The sequence below is a fragment of the Ranitomeya imitator genome, chromosome 1 (assembly GCF_032444005.1).
Source record: "Ranitomeya imitator isolate aRanImi1 chromosome 1, aRanImi1.pri, whole genome shotgun sequence".
NCBI classification, from domain to species: domain Eukaryota; kingdom Metazoa; phylum Chordata; class Amphibia; order Anura; family Dendrobatidae; genus Ranitomeya; species Ranitomeya imitator.
The window spans coordinates 1,145,982,443-1,146,004,935 of record NC_091282.1 but is presented as its reverse complement, the minus strand read 5'-3'; the positions used below and the strand labels follow the sequence as shown (position 1 = coordinate 1,146,004,935).

General features: G+C 43.2%; 1 protein-coding gene and 1 long non-coding RNA gene across 2 annotated transcripts; one reads left to right on the top strand and one right to left on the bottom strand.

Moving 5' to 3' along the window:
• Window positions 1–2,608: 2,608 nt before the first annotated feature.
• On the bottom strand, window positions 2,609–21,565 carry LOC138657083 (toll-like receptor 1). The gene is made up of 2 exons (XM_069744608.1): window positions 21,488–21,565; window positions 2,609–5,394 (listed from the first exon to the last, which is right to left on the bottom strand). The coding sequence occupies exon 2, from the start codon at window positions 5,350–5,352 to the stop codon at window positions 2,971–2,973; it is 2,382 nt and encodes a 793-aa protein (XP_069600709.1). The 5' UTR covers window positions 5,353–5,394; window positions 21,488–21,565; the 3' UTR covers window positions 2,609–2,970.
• On the top strand, window positions 8,122–9,265 carry LOC138658323 (uncharacterized). Its single transcript, XR_011317448.1, has 3 exons — window positions 8,122–8,255; window positions 8,648–8,804; window positions 8,896–9,265. It is a non-coding gene; the product is annotated as an uncharacterized lncRNA (long non-coding RNA).
• Window positions 21,566–22,493: the final 928 nt, after the last annotated feature.

Here is a 22,493-nt window from a genome sequence, read left to right as displayed (position 1 = left end):
CTCGAATAGCATATGCTGTAAAGCACAAAGATGCAAGATGCTAGAATTACAATTATTTTTAAATAATTTTTGTGCCAAAAAGATGCAATAAAAATCATATGTACCAAAGATGAGCACATCATTTGAAATTCAAATTTGACGACTTGACCAAATTTTGCCAAATAATGTCATTTGTGGCAAATCACAACACTGGAAAGCTTGTAACTGATTGGAAAATACAGGTGAGGGAGATTAGAGAGAGCAAGACCTGTGCTGACCATAAGAGCTTACACTTTACAGGAGAAAGAAAATACCCTGTTGACCATAAGAGCTTACACTCTATAGGACATAGAGATAAGAACCTGCTGACCATAAGAGCTTACGCTGTATAGGAGAGACTTACCAAGTGACACTGGAGATGAAAAATAACTCTGCCATACAAACTGTGCTCCTTGGGAGCCACTGATTTCTGATGGCCCAGGTGCTGTCCACCACTGCAGAATCTATGATGATCTCTAAGATGTTATAGCTGCAGGACATTACGGGGAGGCCCGTGTGGCAATGAAACATTACGCTTTGCCTGCTCTCTGATGGTTCTGCATTGTTGGAAGTGGTGCCAGGCAATTTTTTTTTTGTTCGAATCGCAAATCAAATCTCTAAATGTTCAAATTTGCGTGAAAATCAACTTGAACATGATCTTCCATGGATCGATCTGCTCATCTCTAGTATGTCCCTAAAAATGATACCACTGAAAACTATATATTTTGCCATGCAAAAAAAAAGCTCTTATAATGCGCCATCCGTGGAAGTATAAATTATTTATGGGTCTCAGAAAATGTCAATAATAAAAATATACATATCTCTTCAAAAAAGTTCAGAGTTTTTGTAAAAACTGGGTCAAACACTAGGTAATGCCTTAAGGTACCGTCACACATAGCGACGCTGCAGCGATACCGACAACGATCCGGATCGCTGCAGCGTCGCTGTTTGGTCGCTGGAGAGCTGTCACACAGACAGCTCTCCAGCGACCAACGATCCCGAGGTCCCCGGTAACCAGGGTAAACATCGGGTAACTAAGCGCAGGGCCGCGCTTAGTAACCCGATGTTTACCCTGGTTACCATCCTAAAAAGTAAAAAAACAAACGCTACATACTTACCTTCCGCTGTCTGTCCTCGGCGCTCTGCTTCTCTGGTCTGGCTGTGAGCGCCGGGCAGCCAGAAAGCAGAGCGGTGACGTCACCGCTCTGCTTTCCGGCTGACCGACGCTCACAGCCAGAGCAGGAGGAGAGCAGAGCACAGCGCTGGAGGACAGACAGCGGTAGGTAAGTATGTAGTGTTTGTTTTTTTACTTTTAGGATGGTAACCAGGGTAAACATCGGGTTACTAAGCGCGGCCCTGCGCTTAGTTACCCGATGTTTACCCTGGTTACCAGCGAAGACATCTCTGAATCGGTGTCACACACGCCGATTCAGCGATGTCTACGGGGAGTCCAGCGACGAAATAAAGTTCTGGACTTTCTTCCCCGACCAGCGACATCACAGCAGGGGCCTGATCGCTGCTGCCTGTCACACTGGACGATATCGCTAGCGAGGACGCTGCAACGTCACGGATCGCTAGCGATATCGTCTAGTGTGACAGTACCTTTAGAGTAGAATATAGTGAAAATAAAAGACCTGTCAGGTCCCCCGTGCCCCAAAACCACCAGCAGTTGTGTCTGTATATATAAATTCCTGCCTAACAGTCACTGTATTACATTACACACATAGACGGATCTTTAGAAAACTATTTCTAAAGTCCATTTATGATATGTAAATGAGGCCTTTGATTAGTTGATGGGGCATTAGTGTCCCCATACTAGTCAGCCCATTTAGCATGTGAACGTGCCCCTGTGGGAGTGATGACATGACTTACAAGCTTCGGCGTCATCGCCAGCACCATACATACCTTGCGGATCCGTGCAGCTTCTTTCCCTTCCTACATTGATCCTCTGTAGCCGGGTGTACGTGCCTCGGCCTCAGAGAGGCGCACTGAGCATGACCGGAAGTCTTCTGCACTAACATGCTAAGTGGACTCATCCCCTTGAGAAAGCGGCGTGGCAGTGCCGCGAAACGCGCGTCGGGGCGCTTTTTTCCGGCGGGACTTCCCTCCTCTGCCCTCCCTATTGGTAAGCTTACCTGCGATATCCATCGCATTGCTGTGGATTATCTAATACTGTCACTTTAGTCTGATTTTGGCTACCGCACTACTTTAAACATATTCAGGCTTGCCAATTCTATTTCCCACATGGGGCTCTTTTTCCCCTTTATCTATTTATTTATATAGGGGGGCAATGGGGCGTTAGATCCCCTTCTTTGTTTGATTAGGAATGCCTATTATTGGAATGTATTACTGTTCGTGGTTTTAATATTTGTACTAATAAAGACATCATTTATACATGATTGTACTATATGCTCCTTTTTCTCCTGTTTACATATGTATTCCATGGAGCGGATATAATTTGTCTGGGGGCACTTTATTCATATGTGCTCTGGTCCAGACTGTCATCATGATTTTGGGAATTTTGCTATTATTAAGTGGACCGACTAGTCTGGGGACACTACCGCTCCCTCAACTAGTCAGAGGCCTCATATTCAGTTATGGGGTCAAATAAAAGCCATTATTATGAAATAAATTCCTTGGATCTTCATATGGCATTATTCAGACACTTTTATTATAGTCTAGTCTCTAGTATGAATGTACCATAGCAGATTCACCATTCACCTCACTACTTATTCACACTACATGATAACAGCAAGCAAAGTGCCTTGTACTAATTATGGCTGAATGGCAAAAACTGTTTAACAGCAACTAGAATAATAGTGAATTTTGTGTTCCAAGTCCAGAGTGCACAAATCAAGATGCCAAACACTTTCTGCATAGAAATAGCGCCACCTTTCTCCATGGGCTTAGTCTGGTATTGCAGTTCAAGTCCATTTAAATCTATTCAGCCACTTACGCACTTACACTTGGGACAGAAACAGAGCTTTCATGTTCAAAATCAGACAAATTGATGCTGATAGCTGCCCTTAAGTTGGCCCAGAATAGGGCATGCTTACTTTTCTCGCGTGGCCATTCCAGATAGGTTCTTTGTTTCATGAGAGCCTTTAATTTGAAATATCGTGAAGGAATAAGGTATTGCGGGATCGGTTCCAGTAGAATAAGGATTAGGTTATCTGTGTTTTCAGAATAAAGCTTGTGTTGAGCAAAATAAAGTTCGTAATGACACCATTCACTCTGAACAAAATGTGGGGACAACACAAAGACCGACTTATAGCTATTATCAATGCATGTTATGATGTTTTCCACTATGCTTTTTCCTGGAGTAAAATTTCTCTCGTGCTGACAGATACGTATATCATTCATGCTCTGAACGCCGGGCAACAAAACGTTCTTCACCCAAGATGCATCATTTTCACTATAGGAGATGAAAGCATGGAATGAAAAATCTTTCTTGAGCTCCTGGTAGCCTTTCTTGGATTTCCTAGTCCTCTGCTTTGTTCTTAATAATTGCCAGATCATTTTGAAAAACCAAGGTACATCAAAATACTTACACAGGCCAAAAATGAGAAAAAGGCCAATGATTATTGGAACAACAATGACTGGAACCATTATGAAGACATTACAGTACATGTCAGGCAGGTAGAAATCACTCAACCTCATGCCTCTTACATCATCAGGTCTTTCACACACATAGGCATCCGGCCAACCAATAAACTTCCCCGGGGACTTTCTTCTCTCATTTATGAATTTTTTTATCTCACAGAAACAATGGAACGGGTTGTTACCGATGTTAATTTGTATCAGTCCTGTGCAGTTTTGGAGAGACTCAGGAGAAGGATATGGGAACTGGTTGTACTCAACATTTATTGTCATAAGACGGGGGAATAACGTGCAATCTGGCAGGTCAGAGAGTCTATTATATCCAAGATCAAGGTGTTCTAAGTTTATCAAATCAGTATTTTTCAATAGGACATTTGATATATCATTCTTGTACAAATTAACCATTGTGACATTTTTTGGTAAGCACCGAAATACAGAGTTGGGCAATGAACAAGACGCCATATTTAACTTTCTTATGCTTGGTGACCAGTAACAGTCTTCTCCACTGTAATCCAGAGGATTGTTCCGAACGTCTAGATATTGTAAGGATGACATCTTCTCCGTCATGAGGCTTACTTTAGACAACTTTTGTAACTTATTTCCTGCCAGTTTTAATGTTTTTAACTTTGTCAATGTCAGGCAGTTCTGAAATATATCATCTGTGACTGCGTTATTGGAAAAGTCAATGTATTCAAAGGTGCTAGGCTTCCTCGGACATGTCATGAAAAGTAAATTCGAATGTTTCATTGTAAGATTCTTTATGTTCATTTCAGAAAAAAGACCGTATAAATGGCTCTGATTGAAGAGAAAAAATTGAATTGCAACATGTTCAACTAAAAGTTCTTTCATAGAAGTGTTAAAATAGTCAAACTCAATGTAATAAATAAAACCCTGAATTGTGAGATTATGTAAGTGTAAGCTCTCCAGAGAGGAGTGCCAGATTTTCTGAAGAATTAGGACTACCTTATTCCATGGTATGCCAAAGTTCCTCATGGTTAAATGTGAAACCCGTGAGTTATTGATTATTGCTGAAATATGTTCATCTGGAAATTTTCCTTCCCATTTACCAAAATTGTCTAGTTCCAAAAACTTTGATGTTTTGACTGCATCAAAAAGTACGTTGAAAAGGTCTTTTTGATCAAAAAGTGAAGCGAGATGTAAGAGGTTTGTATTCAAAACCAGGAGGCTAGAATTTTCATATTTATTTAAGCCATTCAAGTCAATGAATACCTGCCGCAAACGTAAGTGAGAAACTGCTTCTAAATCAGATTTAAGAATATTAGCTGCTCCAAGACCTAAATATTCCAGTTGCAGGAGATTTGTGAGGCCTCTACAAACAGACAACGTGGAAAAATTATTGGATGAAATGTCCAGATGATGAAGAAGAACTGGAAAGGTGTTGGATATGTTTTCAAGCTGGTTGTTGGATAAATCCAAGTATTCCAGACAAAGGTTTGCGTCAAAAACATTGGAGTCCAACTCAGTGATTTGGTTGTAAGATACGATGAGGACTCTGAGATCCGACAAGTAGTTGAAGTCTCTTGTTTCCAGTTTTCGGATGTAATTGTGCGATAGATCCAGTACAGTAGTATTTGCGGGCACGTTTGTTGGCGCACTGGTCAGTGACTTGTAGGAGTAGTTAGAAACAACGTCATTACTTGGAATCACTGGGTAATTATCACATAAGGCGGGCATGAAGACAGCAGCCAGGGTGAGAAAGGAGGTCATAGCCATAGTGCTGCAGGGTTTCTTTTCTGCCTTGAGTCTGTTTTTACACTGTAAATTATATAAATATAACTAGTTAGAAGGGAGAAAGAACAAAGAAGTACAACAATCCATCTTTTAATTTTTCTCAGGAAGCTAAAAAGCTTTGATTGTGCTTTAAAGTGTAACAACATTTTCCTTTGCTTTCTTAACAATTTTGTCCAGTATTTACTTTAGGAAACTTTGCAAATCACTTTATTAGGGATTTATCTTTAATAGTGATGAGCGAATATACTCGTTACATGAGATTTCCCGAGCACGCTCGGGGGTCCTCCGAGTATTTTTTAGTACTCGGAGATTTGGTTTTTCTTGCCGCAGCTGAATGATTTACATCTGATAGCCAGCATAAGTACATGTGGGGATTCCCTAGCAACCAGGCAACCCCCACATGTACTTATGCTGGCTAACAGGTGTAAATAATCCAGCTGCGGCAAGAAAAACCAAATCTCCAAGCACTAAAAAATACTCGGAGGACCCCCGAGCGTGCTCGAGAAATCTCGAGTAAATAGTATATTCGCTCATCACTAAAAACCTTTAACCCATTAATGACCAGGGGTATTTTTGGTTTTGCATTTTCATTTTTTGCTCCGCTTCTTCCAAGAGCCATAACTTTTTTATTTTTTGGTCAAAATGGCCATGTGAGTGCTTGTTCTTTGCAGGACGAGTTGTACTTTTGAGCGACACCATTGGTTTTACCAAGTCATATAACAGAAAACGGTAAAAAAATTCCAAGTGCTGTGAAATTGCAAAAAAAAAGTGCAATCCCACCCACACTTGTTTTTTGTTTGCCTTTTATAAAAGGTTCACTAAATGCTAAAACTGACCGCCATTATGATTTTCCAGGCTATTACGAGTTCATAGACATCTTTTTTTATCTAAGTGGTAAAAAAAATTCGAAAGTTTGTAAAAAAAAAATTGCCATTTTCTGAGACCTGTAGCGTCTCCATGTTTCAGGATCTCATGCTGGGTTAGGGGTAATTTTTTGCACGCCAATCTGGTGTTTTTGATTGATACAATTTTGGTGCAGACACAATCTTTTGATTGCCCATTATTGCATTTTGTTGCAATGTTGTAGCGACCAAAAAAACGTAATTCTGGCATTTCAATTTTTTTCTCGCTACGCTCATCACCAATTGGATTAATTCTTTTTATATATTGATAGATCAGGCGATTTTGAACATAGCGATACCAAATATGTGTATATTTGATTTTTTTATTGTTTTATATTGAATGGGGCGAAAGGGGGGATGATTTGAACTTTTAATTTTTTTTTATTTTTTACATTTGTAAAAACTTTTTTACTTTTTACTTGCTTCAGTAGTCTCCATGGGAGACTAGAAGCTGCTGTTGCCCTGCTCTATGTAGCAGAAATGCTCACTTGCTATGAGCGCCAACCACCAGGTGGCTCTCATAGCGATCCAGCAATGACAACCACAGGGGTTTCCTGCTGACCCCGGGTTGTGATGCCTACCCGTCAGCGACCCTCGGTCATGTGACACGGGTGCTGGTGAGAGGAGCTAATTTAATAGACAGATTAGCTGTCATGTGCCGAAAAAGGTGCGGGCTCAGCGCCAGAGCCCGCACCAAATGGGGGGAGGCATCCAATGACAGACTATGTCCGTCATTGGATGTTAAGGGGTTAAAGCATCACTCCAGTGTTTGTTTTTTTCAGTGCTGAAGTGGTGCTACAAATCTAAGGTCCCTGACAGTCGTCTTCTACTTAACCGCAGCCGTCTTCACCTTGTATCTCCGAGCCCCGATCCACCATCTTGTGACTGCAATTTCTCACTGATCGGAAGTCAGATGTAATGGTCACAAGCTCTCAGTGTAAGTATACGAAAGCCAAAGCATAGACTTGCATTGAAAAGAGACCTCTGGCTCACCCAGCAAACACTGGAGAGATCCAGCAGGTCTATCCTGCTGAAGGGCGCTGATAGAAGGTGAAGACAGCGGTATAAGACTAGGGTAAGGGACATTAGATTAGAAGCACCACAGCAGCGCTGCAATAAAAAAGAAAAGCTGGAGTGGTGCTTGCGACTGCATGCGAGTGGTTTCCAAACCTCTATTTGGCCGCCTACAACTTCACGGATATCAGAATGTACTAATTTGGAGTATAGATGATGGCAGTGAAAGGGTCAGTACCTGTGTCCTTCTCTGAGTGTTGTGCATATCAGAACTATCCCCTGCAGAGTTAGGTATCCCCAGAGTTAGTGAGACACAGGTGTTGAGCATTTCACTGCCATCATCTGTACTCCAATTGAGTATGTTCTTTGATCAATGCAGCCTTAGGCCGGCGTCACACTTGCGAGATTTACGGACGTAAGAGCGCAGAAACTACATCCGTAAAACTCGCCAAACATACGGCACAATGATTCTCAATGGGTCTCGTCCTATCAGCCGTATATTACGGATCTGTAATATACGTCGTTCTACGGCCGTACAAAATCGCAGCATGCAGCGTTTGTCAGCGTATTGCGCAAAAAATGCGCCAATGCAAGTCTATGGGAGAGCGTATAATACGGAATGCATACGGACCATGCGTGTGTCTTGCGAGAAATACGCTACTCACTGGCAGATGTCCTGAACTGTCCAAAGCCCTCAATCAGGCCGGTGAGACATGCAAATTAGCTGAAAAAGCCAGACAGTGAACCCGGAAGTCTGCTGCACGCCTCCACGGAGTGAGAGATTCAGCATGGCCCGCATAATTAATGTAGACATGCTGATCATTTTGATACAGGAGAGGCCAGAAATATGGGACCAAAGAGACCCCAACTACGCCAACAGGGCAGTCAAACAAGCAGCATGGAGGAGCGTGTGTGGGTCCCTCTTCCCACAGTATGACCAGCAGCCACGTGCGGCCCAGCGACAAATAAGTAAGTACACCCATGTTTGCAATGTAATTTTCTTGGTAAACAGCAGGCCCTTCCTACTTTGAATTGCTAAACCTTAATTTATTAATTCATCCTGAAAGTATTAGAAATCCCAGCAGTATATACATGGTGCTGGACATGATAAATGTATTTCATGAAGTTCTTGACCAGGTGTGCCCTTACTAACATTGTTTTCCAGTAATTGTGTTTTCTGGGATAGAGGGTAGCTGTCATTGTGGCCTTGCTTCCTAATTTTTGTTTTTTAAATTTCTTGCTTAATGTGAGCCACAAATGCCTCTTTCTATGCTACCCGTAAATCTGTGTCCTCCATTACACCTTGTGTGAGCACTCTGCATATAATGGTCTAAGCAATGTGTGTATTTTTGTTGTTTCAGTGGATGATGTTACAACAAGGTGGCGGAGTATACGTGACCAATACAGGAGGGAGAGGCAGCAGCGGGAGAAAAGTGGAGCAGGGGCACCTCCAAAAAAGAAGAAATATATTTATTTTGACCGCCTAACGTTTCTCAACCCCAGCATGGACCTCAGGCCGTAAGTTAAAAAATCTCAAACTGGGTTAATTTTTTAATGGGGAGAGATGATTCCAAAAAACATATTAAATGTCAAAATTTATCTTTTGCAGAACTCAGTCTAACCTCACTGACAGGGAGACAGGGTCTGACTCAGAACAGGTCATTGACCCAGTTGGAGACGGTGAAGAGGTGGCTGGTCCATCTGCTGCTCCCTCAATACCTCCAGGATGTTCCTCATCGGGCCACCCAGCTCCAGCTGCAGCAGAAGAAAACACAGAGGCCCCACAGTTCTCATCTTCAGCAGCAGCACCAGCACCTAGCCAGGATGACCCTGGAAATAGCAGCAGCCCAACTGTTGCCCTTGACCGATCCCCACAGGCTGCAGTCAGACCACAGCGTGCACGACGCAGGAGAGAGCTTCTCCAAAGCAGGAGAAACGTGGATGCTGGGGTCATGAACTATTTGGCCCGGGTTCGAGAGGATGATGGGGAGGAGGGATTTACACGTAGCCTTGCACAGTATTTACGCTCCATAGAGCGGGAGTTGAGGCTGCGTTTGAGAGGGTGTTTTCAGATCCTTATTGACGCATGCACCCCCCCAAATAACCCATACAATCTGTTGCAGATGATTGAGCAGTGGCAGATGTCACCTGAAAATATTCTGCGGCCTCAGAGATTACAAGGCCTGCATGCGCAACAAGGATCTGAAGCACCCCCTCCACGTCAGCCAACACCTCCACCCCAACCCACAAATAACCAACAATGGCAACCTCAGCACCCTATTGCAGGATATCAGCACCCATCCCAATATGGCCACTTGTCCACACCCAGTGCTGGAGGCTGGACCCAACCTGGGTTTGGACAATATGGTCATTTTGGTTTGGGGTATGATTCCCGCACATATGGGCAGCAACATCTGGGTTCTCTCCCAAATCCTGGCCCCACTCATCAAAGTGGCCAGCATCAGAGCAGGCAGAATTTCCCTCAGGCCACTATAACATCCACACAGGCTGCTGGACAATTGGGCCTACAAAGGCCACCTGATGCAGACCCAGACCAATCCACTTCTCCACTTCCTACCTACCAGGACTTGTAATTTGTTTGGCTACATTTGGTTTTATTTTGGTTTCCCAAAATTAGGTTTTGATTGTGCTGAAAAAGCAAGCTGTAATGTTTATTTTTGTGTTTGTTTGATTTCCAAAAAAAAAAGGGGCACTTAATTTGTCCAGATTTGTTATGCTAAAAAATAACTAAATCTACAAACAAGTTTCAAAAGTAAATTTGCCGTTAGTAAGAAACAAACTATGGATGCACTCTGTTCATTCTTATTAACTCACACACACATGATATGATCATAAACATATGTGAACAAATTAAAATCAGCAGACATATTGTCAAATTTGGTAATGCAAAAATTTAGTAAAAAAAAAAAAAAACATTACACATGCAAAATTGCATAGTCTTGCCAGGGAGTGGCACCCTGAGGACTCAAAAAATAATTGGTGAACACATCACGAACTTTTAGGCCAGAAAGGGGACGTCGCGGAGGAGGGACATATGGGGTAGGCCTACTATGATTGGTCATGACGTGATCTTCCAAATTTGTAGACGAACAATCATGTATTCTGGTAAAATTATGTAGAATTACACAGGCTTTGATCACTTCATTGATTGAAGCCTCACTCAGCTGAATGGCAGACTGAAGAACCCGCCATTTGGCTACAAGAATACCAAAGGCGCACTCAACCAGTCTCCGTGCCCTGGAAAGTCTCAAATTAAAGACCCTCCGCCGGTGGTCAAGGTTGCGCCTGGGGTAAGGCCTCATGACGTGCCTCGTCAGTTGGAAGGCCTCATCTCCAACCAAAACAAAAGGCACTGCTTCCGCATTGGAGCCTGGGAGTTGTTGTGGTGGTGGGAGGTTCAACTGGTTTTCACGTAGTCGCCGACCCATTATGGACGAATTGAAGACCCTAGAGTCTCCAGTTCGCCCATAGGCCCCAATGTCTACAATTATAAACCTGTAGTTGCTGTCAGCAACTGCTAACAGAACTACAGAGAAAAACTGCTTATAATTGTAGAATTGGGAACCAGAGTTCGGCGGCTTACGCACCCTGATATGTTTCCCATCCACAGCTCCAATGCAGTTAGGGAAGTCACAATTATTTTTGAAACCAGTGGCGATTTTGAGCCAATCCTCCATTTTTGGCTCAGGCATCACAACTTCATTAAGTTGCAGCCATATTTGGGAACAGGTTGTCCTAACAATGCATGAAATTGTCGAACGCCCAATGAGAAACTCCAGGTGTAGACCCGCATAGGACAAGCCTGTGGACAGGAAGCTGCAAAACAAGAACAAAAAGCACAAACAAAACATGAGGAATATGAAAACAGGAATAAGCACAAGTGTCTATTTAATTTTCTCAAGGCACAGATGATTGGCCTCGGGGAAAACCCCAAAACAGCTGTCTGTGGATGGATACCATGCTTGGCATAGGTGACTTTCCTTCATAGGATGCTGCCCTTCCCGTGGTTGTTCCTTCCCGGGGAAAGGCCTGGCTATTCACTGCTTGCGTCGAGAAACACGTGATGGTGTCTCCGCAGCTTCTTTACATGTATTTAATTTTCTCAGTCATTATTGACTAAGCAAAAAGGGTCATTTCACATTATTACGATACTCTAATATGACCCACATTTTTAGAACGGTGCTTGTGGCTTCATGCCTAAGTAAAGTACCTGAAACATATTAGGACAAAACACATTTGCAAACAACAAAAAATATAAAAGGTCAAAAGACATACCGTAAGGTTAGGAGCAGACGCTCCTCAGCAGAGATGGATTTTCTCATCCAGGTGTCCTGATAGGTGAGCCCAGGACGTAACATCTCCATCAACATGTAAAAGTCCTGATGGACATGCGAGTATATAGGTAAAATTTGTCTGGATGGGCCCTCAAAGCTGAATATAGTCTCTGGAAATGTCCTTTACTCTGGCGTTGGGTCAATAGAGGATGCACCCACAATCTTCGGCTCCTCCTTCGCGGATCTACATTGACCGGATATGGCTGGCCAAAGCGACGAGACAACACCCAGTGAAGCAACACCCGCTGAGTTGTGCTTAAATACACATGGTCAGACATGTTTGTAAGGTCAAAGTAACACAGCCAAAATATGCTAGAGAACATATAGGGCAGATGGAAGGGGTACACCTGTTGTCGAGGGCTTAAATAGGGTTGTTAATGATGGTTTAAATGATTTGCAGGCCTGAAAACCGTTAAATATCCATTTTGTGATGGTGCGTGTCAAAAACGCAATACGGATCACATACGGATTACACACGGACTAGTACATGCGCAAAATACGCGACCACACCTAGGCTACGCAAGAACTACGGAAAGAGATTACGGAGACATTTTGGCGTATTACGCGCGTATTACGGACGTATAATACGTTCCGTAATGTCTTACGCCGAGTGTGACCCCGGCCTTAGGCAGGCAAATAGACTGGGGAAAAGCAGCTGTTTGAAAGACATTTACTTGCATTTTTTTTCACAAGAATAAAGACAATTAAAAGTGATTTGCAAAGGTTTTATAAGTTTTCACGGGGGACAAAAATATTTTAAAAAATTTAAGTTTGTAAATGTCTTGGCACTCTGGAATCTGGCATTATTTTTATTACACTTCTCTGTTCCTGAGATATGGGCCCCTCTTGCCTGTATGAAAATCTAGTCTTATTAGCCAAGTGGACGCAGTTCTCAGCTCCTTTCTATGAAAGACATCTTGAGGAACATACCCAGTTGTCTAAAAATAATAGATTTATATATAAAGACGAGAGGGACATTTCTCATATTAGAGAGGTTGAAAAACTATAACATTCAGAAGACGAGCAATATTTACACAAGGAAAAAAACATATACCGGTATATGGCACTTGACATGTCCTCTATAAATAACTGGACTAGGTTTGTATTTGCAGCTTTTATACCAGTATTGACCATTCTACCTGCCCCTTTCCTACATACTGCAGGTCAGCGAGCAGAGGGTGTATATGAGAATGAAATAATATTAAACCTTTTATTCATTTTCTCAATTGACAGTGATTTGTTTGCATGAATTTAATCAATAGATAAGATTACAAAGGCTTGCCTAAATACAAACATTAGGATGTCAGTAAAACTCAAAGTGGTATCTTGACATGTGTATTGTTATCCTGCAGAAACGCAATCTATAATTCACTCAGTATATTAAATTATAGTAATTGTAAAGCCAGACATTCGGTTTTTCTCACTTCTGCTTACTCACCAAGTATGTGAACCTCCAGCTGTTGTGAAACTACAACTTTCAGCTTGATCAGACAGCTGCAGTGGTCTTGTACAGTGGGGTTTCCGGAGATTAGTCTCCTTTAATGACCTGCTCAGTGGTATAGCCAAACGGCTTTGGTTCATTGATGCATCCCGATGTACTAGGCGCCCGACAATCTGCCGCGTTACATCACGTCTCCCATAATCCAACCCACCAATGCTACAAACATATACTGGCTCACCTTCCCTCAGGTAGAGTGCGCCTCGGCAACCTGTTACACCACATCACAGCAGCTAGTCATGGCATCACTGCAAGGGCATTGAAACCTGGTAGTTGGACAGCGTGCCAGAGTTGGAAACAAATTTGAAAAATGAAAATCATTGGCACCCTCAACTTAACATTTCGCTGCACACCCTTTGGAATAAATAACTGCAATCAATCCTATAACCATCAACAAGCTGTTTACACCTCTCCACTGTAATTTTGGACCACTCTTCTTTTGCAAACTGCTTCAGGTGTCTCATATGTGGAGGCGTCTGTTAGGGCTAGCGGAACGCACCGAGTATAGGTAGGAAGCAACAAGGTGCGTTCGCAGCCCGGGGTCCATCGTGCAGAGATATCTGCTGCAAAGTAATGGCAGATAAACTCAGAGCTCACACATGGGTTAAGCTTCACCCCGTGTGAACTGAATGCGAACTCTGTTGCCGCATAGAGTCGCGCTGTACACAAAAACTATGGCCCTAACTAGGGTTGTGCTTGCAAGCAAGCCAACAGCTAATTGCCCCCACTGATGCTAACTGCCTGCCCGAGTGTACAGTCCCAGCGCTACAGTCACACTAGACGATATCGCTAGCGATCCGTGACGTTGCAGCGTCCTGGCTGGCGATATCGTCCAGTGTGACAGGCAGCAGCGATCAGGCCCCTGCTGTGATATCGCTGGTCGGGGAAGAAAGTCCAGAACTTTGTTTCGTCGCTGGATCTCCCACTGACATCGCTGAATCGGCGTGTGTGACGCCGATTCAGCGATGTCTTCGCTGGTAACCAGGGTAAACATCGGGTTACTAAGCGCAGGGCCGCGCTTAGTAACCCGATGTTTACCCTGGTTACCATCGTTAAAGTAAAAAAAAACAACCACTACATACTTACCTACCGCTGTCTGTCCCCGGCGCTCTGCTTCTCTGCACTCCTCCTGCACTGGCTGTGAGCACAGCGGCCGGAAAGCAGAGCGGTGACGTCACCGCTCTGCTTTCCAGCTGCCCGGCGCTCACAGCCAGAGCAGAGAAGCAGAGCGCCGGGGACAGACAGCGGTAGGTAAGTATGTAATGGTTGTTTTTTTTACTTTAACGATGGTAACCAGGGTAAACATCGGGTTACTAAGCGCGGCCCTGCGCTTAGTAACCCGATGTTTACCCTGGTTACCGGCATCGTTGGTCGCTGGAGAGCTGTCTGTGTGACAGCTCTCCAGCGACCAAACAGCGACGCTGCAGCGATCCGGATCGTTGTCGGTATCGCTGCAGCGTCGCTTAGTGTGATGGTACCTTTAGTCCCAGAAAAGCCTGCTCACCGCTGACCATTGCTGGCTACAAAAGCAGAGCCTGGAAAGGCAGCAGTAACCCTTTGAACAGTATCAGGCTGAGCGAGACGCTGGGTCCAATGTCTCCGCTGAGCAGGCTCCACTGCGGCTGATGTAGAATGGGAGACCGCAGCAGACATGGTTCGAGATTCCCCCTGTGCAGCGGTGGGAATTCGACACCTAACAGCATCTTCTCCCAATAGCAATTTTAAGATCTCTCCACAGGTGTTCAACGGGATTAAGATCTTGACTCAGTGCTGGCCACTTCAGAATCTTCAGTGCTTTGTTTACATCCAGTTCTGGCTGCTTCTTGTAGTATGTTTGGGGCCATTGTCCTGCTGGAAGACTCATGAACTAGGACGCAATCTAAAGGCCCCTTCACATTAAGCGACGCTGCAGCGATACCGACAACGATCCGGATCGCTGCAGCGTCGCTGTTTGGTCGCTGGAGAGCTGTCACACAGACCGCTCTCCAGCGACCAACGATGCCGGTAAACATCGGGTAACTAAGCGCAGGGCCGCGCTTAGTAACCCGATGTTTACCCTGGTTACCATCCTAAAAGTAAAAAAAAAACAAACACTACATACTTACCTACCGCTGTCTGTCCTCCAGCGCTGCGCTCTGCTTCTCTGCTCTCCTCCTGTACTGGCTGGGAGCCGGAAAGCAGAGCGGTGACGTCACCGCTCTGCTTTCCGGCTCACAGCCAGTACAGGAGGAGTGCAGAGGACAGACAGCGTTAGGTAAGTATCTAGTGTTTGTTTTTTTTTACTTTTAGCATGGTAACCAGGGTAAACATCGGGTTACTAAGCGCGGCCCTGCGCTTAGTTACCCGATGTTTACCCTGGTTACCAGTGAAGACATCGCTGGATCGGTGTCACACACGCCGATCCAGCGATGTCTCCAGGGAGTCCAGCGACGAAATAAAGTTCTGGACTTTATTCAGCGACCAACGATCTCCCAGCAGGGGCCTGATCGTTGGTCGCTGTCACACATAACGATTTCATTAACGATATCGTTGCTACGTCACAAAAAGCAACGATATCGTTAACAATATCGTTATGTGTGAAGGTACCTTAAGCTTTCTGACAGTGGGCACTACTATGCAACCCAAAATCCTTTGATATTCGTGATGCTATCAGATGTCTCTGTTCTCAAAAAAGTATGATATACAGGTCCTTCTCAAAAAATTAGCATATAGTGTTAAATTTCATTATTTACCATAATGTAATGATTACAATTAAACTTTCATATATTATAGATTCATTATCCACCAACTGAAATTTGTCAGGTCTTTTATTGTTTTAATACTGATGATTTTGGCATACAACTCCTGATAACCCAAAAAACCTGTCTCAATAAATTAGCATATCAAGAAAAGGTTCTCTAAACGACCTATTACCCTAATCTTCTGAATCAACTAATTAACTCTAAACACATGCAAAAGATACCTGAGGCTTTTATAAACTCCCTGCCTGGTTCATTACTCAAAACCCCCATCATGGGTAAGACTAGCGACCTGACAGATGTCAAGAAGGCCATCATTGACACCCTCAAGCAAGAGGGTAAGACCCAGAAAGAAATTTCTCAACAAATAGGCTGTTCCCAGAGTGCTGTATCAAGGCACCTCAATGGTAAGTCTGTTGGAAGGAAACAATGTGGCAGAAAACGCTGTACAACGAGAAGAGGAGACCGGACCCTGAGGAAGATTGTGGAGAAGGACCGATTCCAGACCTTGGGGTACCTGAGGAAGCAGTGGACTGAGTCTGGTGTGGAAACATCCAGAGCCACCGTGCACAGGCGTGTGCAGGAAATGGGCTACAGGTGCCGCATTCCCCAGGTAAAGCCACTTTTGAACCATAAACAGAGGCAGAGGCGCCTGACCTGGGCTACAGAGAAGCAGCACTGGACTGTTGCTAAGTGGTCCCAAGTACGTTTTTCTGATGAAAGCAAATTTTGCATGTCATTCGGAAATCAAGGTGCCAGAGTCTGGAGGAAGACTGGGGAGAAGGAAATGCCAAAATGCCTGAAGTCCAGTGTCAAGTACCCACAGTCAGTGATGGTGTGGGGTGCCATGTCAGCTGCTGGTGTTGGTCCACTGTGTTTCATCAAGGACAGGGTCAATGCTTTATGGTGATGAAGATTTCATTTTTCAGCACGACCTGGCACCTGCTCACAGTGCCAAAACCACTGGTAAATGGTTTACTGACCATGGTATTACTGTGCTCAATTGGCCTGCCAACTCTCCTGACCTGAACCCCATAGAGAATCTGTGGGATATTGAGAAGAGAAAGTTGAGAGACGCAAAACCCAACACTCTGGATGAGCTTAAGGCCGCTATTGAAGCATCCTGGGCCTCCATAACATCTCAGCAGTGTCACAGGCTGATTGCCTCCATGCCACGCCGCATTGAAGCAGTCATTTCTGCCAAAGGATTCCCGACCAAGTATTGAGTGCATAACTGAACATTATTATTTGATGGTTTTTTTGTTTGTTATTAAAAAACACTTTTATTTGATTGGATGGGTGAAATATGCTAATTTATTGAGACAGGTTTTTTGGGTTATCAGGAGTTGTATGCCAAAATCATCAGTATTAAAACAATAAAAGACCTGACAAATTTCAGTTGGTGGATAATGAATCTATAATATATGAAAGTTTAATTGTAATCATTACATTATGGTAAATAATGAAATTTAACACTATATGCTAATTTTTTGAGAAGGACCTGTAGTGATCATGGGAGATTTTAACTACCCAGATATTTGTTAGGAATCTCTCTTTAAGCAAAACTAATGTTTCCAGTAAACTCTCATCTACTCTTGCTGGCAACTTAATCTTTCAAAAGGTAGAAGAGAGAACAAGAGGATATGCAAACTTTGACCTAATTCTTACCAATGTTTGAGGAAGAAATGGTTGAGGAAGTAAAGGTGGCTGGGAATTTAGGAGGCAGCGATCATGCTATCCTCAAATTTTGTATTACAAGAGGAGAAAGACCAGCAAAGACTCAGACTTTAAAGATGGACTTCAGAAAGGCCGATTTTAATGGACTCAGAAAGAGGGTAGGAAAGGCCAAATGGCTGGATGTTCTAAAAGACAGAAATGTCCACAAAGGGTGGGAGATTTTGCTAAATGAAATTCTCACCACACAATCGGTAACAATTCCGAAAAGAAGGAAGAATTGGAAGCATTTAAAGAGACCAGAATGGATGAACATAGAATTTATTTACTTATTAAAAAGGAAAAAAATAAATGAATATCAACTGGAAAGAGGGGCGCATATCTAACGAAAAATATACTGCTGGGTGCATGGAATGCAGGGCAAATGCTAGAAAAGCTAAAGTCAGTAATGAAGTGAAGCTTGAAATGCAGACCAAAAGCAATAAATAAGGATTTTTGGGGATGTCAAAAGCAAACAAAAAGTCAAAGATACTATAGGATTTTTACAGGATGAAAAGAGTGAAATGGTGACAAATGATGTTGAGAATGCCAAACTTTTAAATTCGTAGTTTGCATCTGTGTTCTCTAAGAAAGCAATTGTAACATGAACAAATCTTCATGGTACCATTGAAGGAACAAAATAATCCACACTATACATTGTGGAAGGTCAGATCACTCAGCTGCTTCCCAAGGTGAACACAGGAACACTTTACATTCAAGTCTCTGGGTGGTTTATTGCTTCAAAAACCATAAAGCCAAAATAGCAACAGCCTTTCTGGCACAAATGAAAATAAAACGTACAAAAGTCCTCCCTAGTATGGCCCCAGCCTTCTGGGTCAAAAACACATGGCGGCTCTCACCAGAGCTTCAGCCTGCAGGCTTCCTTCCTCCAACACACCAGACAGGAAAAAAAAACAGTAGCTGGCATTTAACTCCCTTCAACCACACACTTGAGGAGGAGATATGGTGAGTAAGCATCCCACCCATCTCTTACACCTACTCACAAAACCCAGACCCTGTTAACGACTGGTTTACTCTCAACACTTACTATGCTTTTGGAAACTTTTGGGTTTCACATCATGCAGGAGAACAACCTTTGCGACACATATCTCCCCTCACATATGGCGCCAGTGATCCATGAACAGAGAGATGGTGTGGGAAAACTTAGCTAATTTAAATTAATTTAAATCTCCTGGTCCAGATGAATTACATTCTAAGGTACTGAAAGAGTTAGCAGAGGAAATAGCAGAATCACTAGCGAGAATCTTTGAAAAATCCTGGAAAACAGGGAAAGACCCAGAAGATTGAAGAAGGGCAAATGTCGTCCCTATCTTCAAAAAAGGAAAGAAGACGGAGCCAGGAAATTACAGGCCAGTGAGCCTTACTTCTATACCAGGAAAAATATTTGAACAAATTATTAAACAGCATGTATGTAAGTGTCATGGTTTGTTTGGAAGTTTTGGTTGGGGCCCCAGGGTTTAAGACTTTTCAGCCTCTCTCTGACTGTTCTACTTCTGCCGTCGGCTGAGTAGTTTGACCCTTGTGTGCTTGTACCTTGTGCCTGCTCTTGTGTGTTATCCTGTTACTGACCGGTTCTGTCTCCCGTTTTTGCTGTAGTCTATTGATTCGGAACTGCTCATTCATTTTGCCTGGTTTCTGACTTCTGCTCTGTTCTGTCTACTCATTCTGCCTGTCCCCCTGGTACTTTTGCTGCCCTCTCTGGTTTCTGACACTTGGCCTGTATTTAACTCCTCTTTTGTACCTTCCTTCTGTACCTTGCTAACCTCTCAGTTCTGACCTTGGCTCTTCTGACCTTCTCTTGTTCTGTTGGTGCCCGCCGTCCACCGCTGTCTTCTCTGGGAGAGTTGTGGCTTGCTCTGCCCCCGATTCCACCCCCTGCAGTCACGTGCCGCAGGTCCTGCACGTCAGCGGTTGCACCCCGTCCCGGTAAGCTTTCCGTGCGCTGCATTGCCTCATTCCCAGGACATACCGGAACAGGTGTACTGAGTGAGCCTTATTAGTCACGGTGTTCCTTACATTAGAACAGACCGTCATAGTCTCCTGGCGCTGGGGGTAGTATGGACCCCATGCAAACCCTTTCTGAGCAGGTGAAGCACCTGACTCAGATAATGCAGAAATTGACTATGGAGCAACAAGCTCTTGCTCAGACTCAGCAGGTATCTGATGCGGTGCAAGGAGCTCTATAGACAGGGGTTCAGTGGGCAGGGACTAGAGATGTTACTCTAATTCCTCCTCCTGAATCTCTAGTTAAGTTGCCAAATACATTTGCTGGGGACAATGCAAAGTTTAGAGCCTTTAAGGAGGGCTGTAAGCTTTTTTTTCCAGATCTGTGCCTTGCCACAATTCTGTCTCTGAGCTCCTTGGCCAGTTCCTTTGACCTCATGATTCTCATTTGCTCTGACATGCACTGTGAGCTGTGAGGTCTTATATAGACAGGTGTCTACAAACCTACAAACATAAGGATTAGATTGGAGGCACTTCGTAAATATATATCAACCCAAACAAAGAACCCAAACTGGAAGCATATGCCACAAGTAAAACTAGATAATCTTTATTATCAATTCATTAAAAATAAGTAGATAAAATAAAAAATGGAAATACAAATACAAAAAATGCTGCCTACTAGAGTAGCATACCTCAACCTAAGAATATAGATCACCAGCTAATGCAAACTTCACAAAATCATATATACAAAAACCAATATATGCTACGTAAAATACATATTAGATCATTTTTTTACACTTGGCCGCATCCACCATTCTAAGCCTTTTCATTTTCAGTATTTACTTCCTATATTCATTTCTCTTTATCTTGTTCCTAATTAAAATAAAAAGAGGAACCAATGGCATCAGAGGGCAGAGCTTTATATCTGGCTAGTGTCACATAAACTATAAATGTCTCAATATTGTCCCCACCAAAAACATTTATGAACGAAAATGTCTCCAAAGAGCCATCTGCTGTTAAAAGTCATCCAATACCATGAAAAGAACATACAGGATAGAATCGGATTAGACTGATATAGTCTTACACTCCAGAGTAAACCTGGTGGAAATCCATCTGTATTGTTCTTGTTACTAACGCCACATGCTGCAAAATCATAGATTAGCTCTACTGATCACATAGAATACAAGTTTATTGGGAATCTGTCACAGAGTTGTTGCTACCCTATCTAAGATCAGTGTGATGTAGGGGCAGAGACTTTGTTTCCAGTGATGGGTCACCTACTAAGCTGCTTGCTGCACCTTTGATAGAATCACAGTTTTATCTGCTGCAGATCTATCAGTTCTCTGAATGCTGAGCTCTATATAACCCCGCCCACACCACTTATTAGCAGCTTTTTTTGTGCACTGTGCATAGGCAGAAAACAGCCAATTACTAGTGAAGGCGAGGTTACACAGAACTCATGAATAAGGAGACTGTATGGCAGCAGGTTTATTAGTGATAATCTCCAGCTGATAAAAACAATTACGACATCAAGCAGCCCAGTAAATGGCACAACGCTGGATTCAGGGTCTTTGTCTCTACATTATGCTGCCTTCAGATTAGGCAAAAACCTGGTGACAGATTCGCTTCTAGCTGCAGCTTTCTGCTGTTTGTCTTCAAAATCCACTTTGTGCAAATCTTGTCTGTGGAACAGAGCATTACTGAATAATCGTGTATGTTGAAAGTGAGCTGTAAAAACAAGAGCAGTTGGATCCCATGGGTAAAACTGAAAGTAAATGGGTTAGAAAGGCATCCCCATGTTATAGATCAGATGTGGCACCAGCGAGTTCTATGCTCACAGTACATCCCATCTAATAACCAAATAAAAGACACAAAGAAAGATATTCAAAGCAAAAGAGCCAGTGACTGATGGCCCATACTCCGTGTACTCACCGAGGTCTGACACTGCCATGATTACAGCGCGGCTGACCGGTGGCGTTGTGATCTGTGATACCGCAGCTCTGGCAGAACAGGAAGCACAGGCTCTTGTGTACACAGCACTGTACGAGGCGAGATCATTGGCTCGCTGCATATTCATGGAGAGTTTTAGAATTTGTAAGAAACTAATATGTTCAATGATAGAATTCGATCACATATTAAACTTATGCAACTGCTGCATAAGGACAAACAAAAGTCTTAGGCTATGTTCACACGTTGCGTTTTTTACTGCGGGTTTTTTTTTCTGCAGGCAAAACCTGCTACAAAAAAGCAGATTTTGAGGTGTTTTTGCTACCCATTTGTTGTCTCTTGTGCATGCTGATAAAAGTTTAGTGCCCCCCCCCCCCAAAAAAAAAAAAAAAATCGTGATGCAACTTCTTTAAGGTTCTTGCACCAAAAACACAGTAAAATTTGATACCTGCATTTTTCGCTGTTGTTTTGCACTTACCCCTATGGTTGAAAAAAACGCTGAAAGAAGTGACATGATGCAGTTTCCAAAAATGCAGTTCTCCAAGTCAAGGCAGGAAAATAAAACCAATGTGTGTGCAATAGATTTCTGAAATTTCATAGTCTGGTACTGTAAGACGCAGCTTAAAATATGCATTAAAAAAGCAGCAAAAACGCCACGTGTGAACACAGCCTTGATCTGCACATATTGGTTAATGAAAAAACTCGTAATGACTGGGGGGGGGGGGACAGGGGCTGCTGATTGGCTGCAGGAACGTATTGGTGGGGGACCCCAGCAGCATTATGGAGCACACGTAAGGGATCGATATGTAACAATATTTTTATTTTATTTTAGCATGCCATGGGTCATTTTTAATATTTTTCAGTAATGTTCAACCCCATGGAGAGTCTTCCCAAGATAATTTAATACTGACAAGTCAGATTCCAGCAATTTGGAAAATGGAGTTCTGGAACCTGGAGACCTGCAGAGCCACATCTCGAAAGGAGCAGAAGT

Bases quoted from the DNA above. Each gene is read 5' to 3' on its own strand.
- LOC138657083 (XM_069744608.1), bottom strand. From the start codon at position 5,352: ATGGCTATGACCTCCTTTCTCACCCTGGCTGCTGTCTTCATGCCCGCC.